The sequence below is a fragment of the Vulpes vulpes genome, chromosome X (genome assembly GCF_048418805.1).
Source record: "Vulpes vulpes isolate BD-2025 chromosome X, VulVul3, whole genome shotgun sequence".
In the NCBI taxonomy this organism is placed as follows: Eukaryota; Metazoa; Chordata; class Mammalia; order Carnivora; family Canidae; genus Vulpes; species Vulpes vulpes.
The window spans coordinates 45,506,093-45,515,344 of record NC_132796.1 but is presented as its reverse complement, the minus strand read 5'-3'; the positions used below and the strand labels follow the sequence as shown (position 1 = coordinate 45,515,344).

At 41.3% G+C, this 9,252-nt stretch overlaps 2 protein-coding genes across 2 annotated transcripts; one reads left to right on the top strand and one right to left on the bottom strand.

Moving 5' to 3' along the window:
* Positions 1 to 1,072: 1,072 nt before the first annotated feature.
* On the top strand, positions 1,073 to 1,760 carry LOC112912449 (proline-rich nuclear receptor coactivator 2-like). Its single transcript, XM_025989147.2, has one exon. The coding sequence runs from the start codon at positions 1,341 to 1,343 to the stop codon at positions 1,758 to 1,760; it is 420 nt and encodes a 139-aa protein (XP_025844932.1). The 5' UTR covers positions 1,073 to 1,340.
* Positions 1,761 to 7,093: 5,333 nt separating this feature from the next.
* LOC140596064 (pleckstrin homology domain-containing family G member 3-like) lies at positions 7,094 to 8,998 on the bottom strand. Its single transcript, XM_072743334.1, has one exon. It carries the CDS (start codon positions 8,907 to 8,909, stop codon positions 7,731 to 7,733), a length of 1,179 nt encoding a protein of 392 aa, XP_072599435.1. The 5' UTR covers positions 8,910 to 8,998; the 3' UTR covers positions 7,094 to 7,730.
* Between the last annotated feature and the right edge of the window lie 254 nt (positions 8,999 to 9,252).

The window sequence follows — 9,252 nt, the reverse complement described above, 5'->3', positions numbered from 1 at the left end:
TATAGGAGTAAATACCTACAAAACTACACATGTTCAGAACCCAAGATAGGGAATTGTTGAATGATTGTAAAACATTTTTTTATCCAGCATAATGATTTGTCTTTTGCCTTCAAAACTTGCCTCCCAAGTACCCTTTATAGAGGTCATGTTAGGGGAAAAAAGGGATACACTCATAGAATGGGAAGAAAATTCTAAGGCCAAAGCTCTCCCACCTTTTGTAATTCAGTTAGACATCACATCAGGTAACCTTCAACCTAACATCATCAGATGAAGATGAGTATGAAATTGAATCTCCAAGCATTAAAGATAACATCAAGTTCATTCTGTATATGATTGAGTCTCTTCCATATCCAACACTAAATTGCACATTGACTGTTGAAGACCTTACAGTCCATTGCAGGATCCTGGAATCTTACAACAGCCATATAGACCTTATTAAGTACTCATGGAATTGTTCTTCAGCACTGTGTAAAATAGCTCTGATTCATCTGAAGTGTATATTAAGAAGGAAAGTGATCTTACAGGAAATACAACGTATCATTAGCAATCCATTATCCAAATAGACATCATTGCTTGTTTTACCAACCTGTGTCCCAAATGGTAATTCAGGGCACAGTTTTAAGATTACATCAGGCATGGTACTAGTAGGAATAGTATATGTCTTTTTGCTGCTTATAAAAGGTTCTCTGAAATGTGGCACAGAAACAGACAAAACCAACTCCACCTGACTGGTACTACAAGATGAAATCAAATGTATAGTAACTAAGTAATTTAAATAATGAAATGAATGCCATCTAATTTACAATTCAAGCATTACATCATCTTTGAGGAAATTTTGGAATTCTAACCTGAAGTAGTCCTTCTGATGAAGCTATTATTTTTGGAAGAAATATCAACTAACAACCAGCGTTAGTATCTGTTCTACCATTGCTACTGTAAAGACTGGATATTGTATATGACTATTGGCTCTCAATTTTTAAAAGAAATTTTATATCATAGAGGTGTAAACTTGTAAATATGTAAATAAATATTAATATATACATTTTTGGGGTCGGTAGAGGCGTAAGGAGGAGGTCGAGTCGGGACGCCGAGGTGGTCAGCAGCTAGCTCGTCGGTGCCCGACTTCTCTCAAGCTTGTGTGCTGAGGAGACTCCGATGTTGGCCTCAGCTCCTAGGCTGAACTCGGCGGATCGGCCCATGAAAACTTCTGTATTGAGACAAAGGAAAGGATCCGGCAGAAAGCAACATCTCTTATCGTGGGCTTGGCAGCAAGGACGGGGACAGGTGGTGGAAATCCTGCGATCCGAAAGGCAGACCGAAAGGTGACAAAGAAGCTGAAGATGGGTGGTGGAGAGAGGTATAACATTCCAGCCCCTCAGTCGAGAAACGTTAGTAAGAACCAGCAACAGCTTAACAGAGAGAAGACCAAGGATCAGAATTCCCAAATGAAGATTGTTCACAAGAAAAAAGAAAGAGGACACACTTACACCTCCTCAGCAGCTGCACGGCAGGCCATGCAAAACGGGGGGAAGAACAAAAATTTTCCAAATAATCAAAACTGGAACTCTAGCTTATCAAGTCCCACTTTACTTTTTAAGTCTCAAACTAATCAGAACTACGCTGGAGCCAAGTTTAGTGAGCCACCATCACCAAGTGTTTTTCCTAAACCACCAAGCCACTGGGTTCCAGTTTCCTTTAATCCTTCTGATAAGGAAATAATGACACTTCAACTTAAAACCTTACTTAAAGTACAAGTATAAAATAAGATAAAATACTACTGTTTAAATTTAGTTATATTTAAGGGTAGTTGTCAGTTGTTTCAGACCAGATTCACTAGGGAATTAATCTGTGTAAAATTGCTAATTAATGTAGAAAACATTATTAGATTTCATCTTAACTGTTTTACGTGTAGTGTGCACTGTGATGTAATGGTAGTATCAGTGCAACTTTAAATAACTAAATTATTGATAATTGTACTTGATATTGTGTTCTCGATTGAGTAACTCTTTTTTTTTTAATTTTTTTTTTTATTTATTTATGATAGTCACAGAGAGAGAGAGAGAGGCAGAGACACAGGCAGAGGGAGAAGCAGGCTCCATGCACCGGGAGCCTGACGTGGGATTCGATCCCGGGTCTCCAGGATCGCGCCCTGGGCCAAAGGCAGGCGCCAAACCGCTGCGCCACCCAGGGATCCCTCGATTGAGTAACTCTTAAATGAAACCTGTCAAATTTAGATTTGGTGAACGGTAATCAACTTTTCCTATTGTTTGTTGGGCACAAATACTAATTTAAGATTATCCTTCATGGATCAGTAGATTTACTTGTTGGAAGCTAGTGAATCTGATTATAAGCATCCAGTTAAGACCTACAGGGATTGGAGTAGTTGAATATTTAACAGTTTAAAGTCCTAGAAACACCCAAACCAGGAATATGACAACAACCCGATGCACTGCCAAAAAGAAAATGTGAGTTTTTCTTAGAGAATAGTTGCATTTTTGTAAAACTATGCTGGTGAAATGTGGAAAAGGTCACTAGGGGCTATCTAATTTAGATGAGACCATATATCCCAATGGCCGTTTGTTTCATGCAGTGGGTGTCTGCCAACTAATGCACCAAAACCATTTCTTACAGAAACAGTATTTTGTGGTCACTGAGTAGCTTTCAAAATACATTTTTGTATTACAGCACTGCATAAGCTATTCTGACAGTGATCTGGTCTCAAATCATTCCCTGAAAAGCTTACGTGAAGTAGGGAGCTGTATAATGTGAGAGTTTTAAGTACCTTAGGAAAGAGCCATGTAAATATATGTAATAAACTTGTAGTATATGTAAAGTTTTGTTGGCATTTATCCTACAAAAATAGAATATTTTAGTATGAATTTGCTAAATGTAAGACCATGGACTCTGTTTTTATACTATGGCCTGATTTTAAAGGTCCAAAATAATTTGTTTTTAAAAGTTTGCCCTTGTGCTAAAGTGCCAGTGTATGTATAATTGATCTGGTTGTAAACTATATTTCAAAGTAAATCCTAGTGTAATTAGTTTTATATAACTAAAGGTTTTAAGCTGCTAAAACACTTCCTATTTTTAAGAGAGGTGAGATGCAGTATGGGACTAATTTTTCTTTCTTAAGCCCAAAGATTAAACTATTAAAGGGTCCCTCCAACCTTAAAGATTCATTCTGGCTTTCAATAATTTTTGTAATCTATAATATGAATATAGTTTAGTGTATGATGTCAGTATATATATTTTTTGTTACTAGTCCAAGTGCAACCCAGGGGACCATTAATGCAAAAGATGTAATTTCTTCCATAATATCTTGATAACGTGTTTTACCTAAATATAACAGTTAATCCAACAGTAACTTACAAATCTGTATGGGAGACTCAATTTAAAAATTCTAATTGTAAGTACCCTATTCTAATTTGGTGGCTTTTTGACATTTTAAAGCAGAATGGCCAAATTGTATTTCCCCAGTTAAACTTAGATTGAGGTGATATTGCTCAAGTCAAATAATGCTATCCTAAAGTTTACATAGTACTTCATGTACATTTGTGAATTTCAAGCATGAAATTAAAAAATAAAATTGCCTCTCTCACCCCAAAAATATATATATTAATATATACATTTTTTTTAAAAGTCCTAAAAAGTGCAACAAATAGTTGTGTGTGATTGGTAATGTCTTTTAAAAGATTTATTTATTTATTTATTTTAAATTTTTATTTATTTATTTTAGAGAGACTGTGGGCTGGGGGAGAGGGAGAGAGAGAGAGAGAGAGAGAGAGAGAGAGAGAGAGAAGCAGACTCCCTGCTGAACGTGAAGCCCAACTCAGGACTTGCAAACCTGAGATCATGACCTGAGCTGAAATCAAGAGTTAGATGTTTGCGACGTCTGGGTGGCTCAGTGTTTGAGTGTCTGCCTTCAGTTCAGGGCATCATCCTGGAGTCCTGGAATCGAGTCCCGCATCGGGCTCTCCATGGCGAGTCTGCTTCTCCTTCTGCCTATGTCTCTGCCTTTCTCTGTGTCTCTCATGAATAAATAAATAAAATCTAAAAAAAAAAAAAAAAAAGCCAGTTAGATGCTTAAGTGACTGAGCTCCCCAGGTGTCCCATGACTGGTTACTTTTGTGTGAAAACAAAATTAAAACAAAAATAAAAGCTCTTTTGTGGGCTCTTGGGCCCCAAAATAGCATATAAGCCAGTGAAAAGGAAATAATGCATGAGTTGTATTCAGTAGTGTATGTGTTTATTGGGAGCCTGAAAGAGACAAACACTCTAACAAATATTGGCTTTCCTGATGAGTCAAAAAATCATCAATGTCACATAAGAGCAATATCCTCAAGTTGGCTGGTAACTCTCTGACAGCAAGACATTTAAATATGCACTGGTTGTGTCTATCCACTACATATAGGATTCGGAGATGTCAGCATTTACTTTGGACAATATCTTTTTGGCAACTGTGTGTCAAGAACTGTGAAAGGTGTAAGTTTTTACCCAACTTGTAAACTAACAATTTGATCTGACAGTTTCATAGATACTGGAAGAAGATACAAGACACCTAAGTCAGACATAAAAAGGATGGTTTATTAGTCATTCCACAGCAGGTAGCATGAACTTCTTTGCAGTGGTTAGCCTCAGTCCCCAAGTCTCAGGCTAATGATAAGAAGCACTGCAGATGTATGATATGCAAACAATGGGTTTGCATTATAGTGTACGAAACTCCATTGTTTTAAATGGACTTTTTAAATGGACATGTAGTAAACATCCTCAGAGGGTAGTACCATCTTTATGTTCCTGCATAGCACATATGTATGCCCTCTGTCCCAGAAGGAAACACAATCTCTACTTTCTTCCAAGGCTGTTTGTAACGCAAATAGCATTGAAAAATAGTTTGGAACAAAAGCTCTTAATGTCTCCAATCAGAATTCAAGTAGAAATATAAGACCTATAAAGAATTGTCTCCAAACGATGACAAGATATTTCTAAGATTTATATGGAAATGCATAGGACTTATAATATCTGAAAGTATTTTGAAAAAGAATAACCATGCTGTAGGCCTTGCATTGCTAGTTTCCAAGACTTACTACAAAGCAATAGCATTGAGAAAAGTATGGCATTGGCATAAAGGTAGGCACATCGATCAGTTTAGGAGAAGAATCTGGAAATAGACCCATATGGATATAGTCAACTGATTGTCAACAAAACTGCAAAGTTAATTCAGTGGAGAAAAGATAGCGTAATCAGGGACTGATGCTACAACAATTGGTTAAAATAAATGATGGTCAATCCTTACTTTACACAACATACAAAAATTAAGACATTAGACTTGAATGTAAGAGCTAAGACTACAACATTTTTATAAGAAAAAAATGGGACAAAATTTAAGTGAATGTGGATTTGGTAAAAATATCTTAAATAGGTTGCCAAAAATATGAAGTATAATAGACAAAATCAGTAAATTGGACCTCGTCTAAATTAAAATACTTTGTTCTACTACGGAGACTACCAGAAAAGTAAAAATTAAGACACAGAATGGGAGAAAATATCTGTGAAACATGTAACCATCGCAGGGCTTGTAATTTTAATATATAAAGAACCCTTAAAAGTCAATAAGTGGTAAGCAAACAACACAATTATAATGGGCAAATATTAGAACAGATTCTTCATCAAATAAGATAAATGGATGGCAGTTAAGCACATGAAAAGATGCACAACATTATAATTAGGGAAATGCTAGTTAAAACTAAAATGATATACCACAATACACCTATTAGAATGGCTCAAATTAAAAAAACTGAAATTACTAGGGCTCCATGACTACATGACATGAATATATGTGGTTATGGATGTTTGGAAACAGTTGTGCAATTTCTTAAAATGATAAACATATACTTACCATACTGTTGCTCTTTTTATCTAGAAGAAGGGAAAGCATATGTCCACACAGTCTTGCACATAAATATTCATAGCAGTTTTATTTGTAATAGTCAAAAACTGGAAACATCTAGTAGCCAGTAAAGGCATCAAATTTTCTGACATCTACCATAGCAACATTTTTCTAGGTATATCTCCTAAAGCAAGAGAAACAAAAGGAAAAATAAACTGTTAGGACCGCATCAAAATGAAAAGCACAACAAGGAAAGACAACCTAATGAATGGGAGAAGATATTTGCAAATGACTTATCTGGTAAGGGGTTAGTATCAAGAATATACAAAGAAGGGATCCCTGGGTGGCGCAGCGGTTTGGCGCCTGCCTTTGGCCCAGGGCGCGATCCTGGAGACCGGGGATCGAATCCCACGTCGGGCTCCCGGTGCATGGAGCCTGCTTATCCCTCTGCCTGTGTCTCTGCCTCTGTCTCTCTCTCTGTGACTATCATAAATAAATAAAACTAAAAGAAAAAAAAAAAGAATTTATACAACTCAACACCAAAAAATCAAATAATCCAATTAAAAATGGGCAGAACACATAAACAGACACTTCTCTAAAGAAGATATCCAGATGGGAAATAGACACATGAAAGGATGCTCAACATCACTGTGGAAAATGGTATGAGGGATTATCTCAAAGTTAAAAATATAACTACCCCATGATCCAGCAATCACACTGCTGGGCACTTATCCCAAGAATACTAAAACACTAATTCAAAGGGATACTTGCACCCTTATGTTTATAGCAACATTTATTTACAATAGGCAAATTATGGAAGCAGCCCAAGTGTCCTTCAAATGATGAATGGATAAAAAAGATGTGATATATATGTATATATATCACATCATATAATATACATATGAATTATTCAGCCATGAAAAATAATGAAATCTTGCCATTTGTAACAACATGGATGGAGCTAGAGCGTATAATGATAAGTGAAATAAGTCATATGATTTCACTCGTATGTAGAATTTAAGAAACAAAACAAAGGAGCAAAGGGGAAAAAAACGGACAGAGAGAAGAGAGAGAGAGAGAGAGAGAGAGAGAGAGAGAGACTAATCAAGAAACACACTTTAATCACAGAGAACAAACTGATGATTACCAGTGGGAAGGTAGTATGGGGACGGGTTAAGTGATGGGGATTAAGGAGTGCACTTGTCTTTTTTTTTTTTTTTTTTTTTGGTTGGTCAGCAGCGGTTATTGCACCATTGGCAAATAATGAAATGTATATACATTAGCGACAACCACAGAGTCAGCAAGACAATCTACAAAAGTACCTGAACCAAGTCCATTACATTCTTCACAGGAGAGGAATCAACAACGGAAGAACACACACTCAGGAACACGTGTGCACACAAATACACCACAGAATGGAAAGCAATAAATTATGGGTCTTGCTCCTGCCTGGATCCTAAGAAAAGGCGCAATTAAAGAGCAAAGCCTCCCCAGGCCACCTTCCCCCGTCTCCTCAGCCTGGCAGTGGTCAGCCCAGCACTGGAGGCCTGAGCATGGCTTGCTCTCACCAGGAAGAGGAGAGCTTAAATATCTGGCTTCTTACCAGAGAAGAACTATATATGAGGGAAGTGCCCACACTGGCCTCGGTGGGAAGAAGGGCCTGCAGAAGTCGCCATGAGCCCAGGGAAGCGCCAGGGCATTCCCAGCAGGTGAAGACACTTGCTGAGTACCCCAGAGCATCCTCTCAGGGGCTCACGTGGGCAGGGTGAGCGCAGGCTTGTGGGCAAGCACTCCAAGGTTCCTCAGAGTTCCCCTGCCACACGGCTCCTCCCAAGACTCAGAGTCATCCTATGGAGTTCAAGGCCTGGAACTTCTCCCTCAGGTTTCTCACTCTGCCCTGCTGGCCTGGGTCCGCTGGGTCCCTGGGACCCTCTTCCTTTGGCCAGTACTCCGGGCTCCTGGAAACTCCAGTCTCCTGGAAATCCAGGCCCTGTCTCATTGTGGCTGCTGGTGAGCTTGGTCCCTGCCCACTGCGCTCCTCCAGCCCCGCAGCGGGGCAGGGCAGGGGCCCCTTCTCCATGACGATCACCCGCTGGTTGTTCTCCAGGGTGAGGTCTGCTGTGACATACAGGGCTTCCTCTTCAACCGGCCTGCTTTGGGGCAGCATCCCGGGCAGCTGGGGCTGGGCGGCCTCTGGGCCCGCCTGGCCCCTCCTGGCGCCCACACTGCAGCAGCGGCCCACCCTGCCCGCCGGAGGGGGCTCCACCATGTTCTCGGGCCCCGAGCGGCTCCAGTTGACGGGCGGGCCGCGGGGCCGGCTGCCCTCAGCCTGGAAGGCCTCGTCGTGGGAGGCGTACTTGGAGCAGAGCTCTCGGACATCGGGCCAGCTGAAGGTCTCAGTGTCAAAGGGGCTGAGGGGGCTCCGAGAGGAGGGCCGGGGCCCCGGTGAGCTGGCCTTCGGGCTGGCAGCAGTGGGGCTGAAGGGGAAATGCCGAGGCGAGCCGGGCTTGGGCGGGCTGTGCTCCTGGGCCGCCGTCTGCTGGTGGCTGAGGAGGGACAGCACCGGCTTTCTCCTACCTGTGCCGCCCGAGGGTGCTCCAGCCTCCTCCTGCAGGGAGGGAACGGTGGGAGCCACCTTTCCCCACTGTAGGGGCGGCCTGGCCATCACAGATTTGCTTTTGATCCGGAGGCTGTACTGGCGGGCCAGCTGGTAGACCTTATTCTTGACTCGCTCACTCACGTGGCCATCCATGACATGGGAGAGCTGTACGATGCGGGGGTGCAGCGGGGCCACCAGCTCCCCCTGGACCCCACTGCTCAGCTCCTTGACCAGCTCCTTCAGCTCCCGGGCCAGGTGGGCCGGGCTGGGCCGCTCCGTCGGGGAGGCACTCTCAGGGGAAGCAGTGGCTGACTCCTCAGTGATGGCCCCCAGCTCCTGCTCCTCCAGGATGAAGAGCGGCTTGAAAGAGAGTGGTCCAGTTTCATACTTCTGCATGTGGATGTCCAATTTTCCCAGCACCATTTATTGAAGAGACTGTCTTTCTTCCAATGGATAGTCTTTCCTCCTTTATCGAATATTAGATGACCATACATTTCAGGGTCCACTTCTGGGTTCTCTATTCTGTTCCATTGATCTATGTGTCTGTTTTTGGGAGTGCACTTGTCTTAATGAGCAATGGGTAATGTATGGAATTGTTGAATCACTATATTTTACAGCTAAAACTAATATAACACCGTATCAAACTTTAAAAGTTTCACATTTCACATTTGTATCTCACCATTACCACAGTGGCAGTTATGAGAGCTGGACCAGGCAGCAGGACCAAACAGCATTTACAGGACAAACTCCCTGTTCATACACAAGT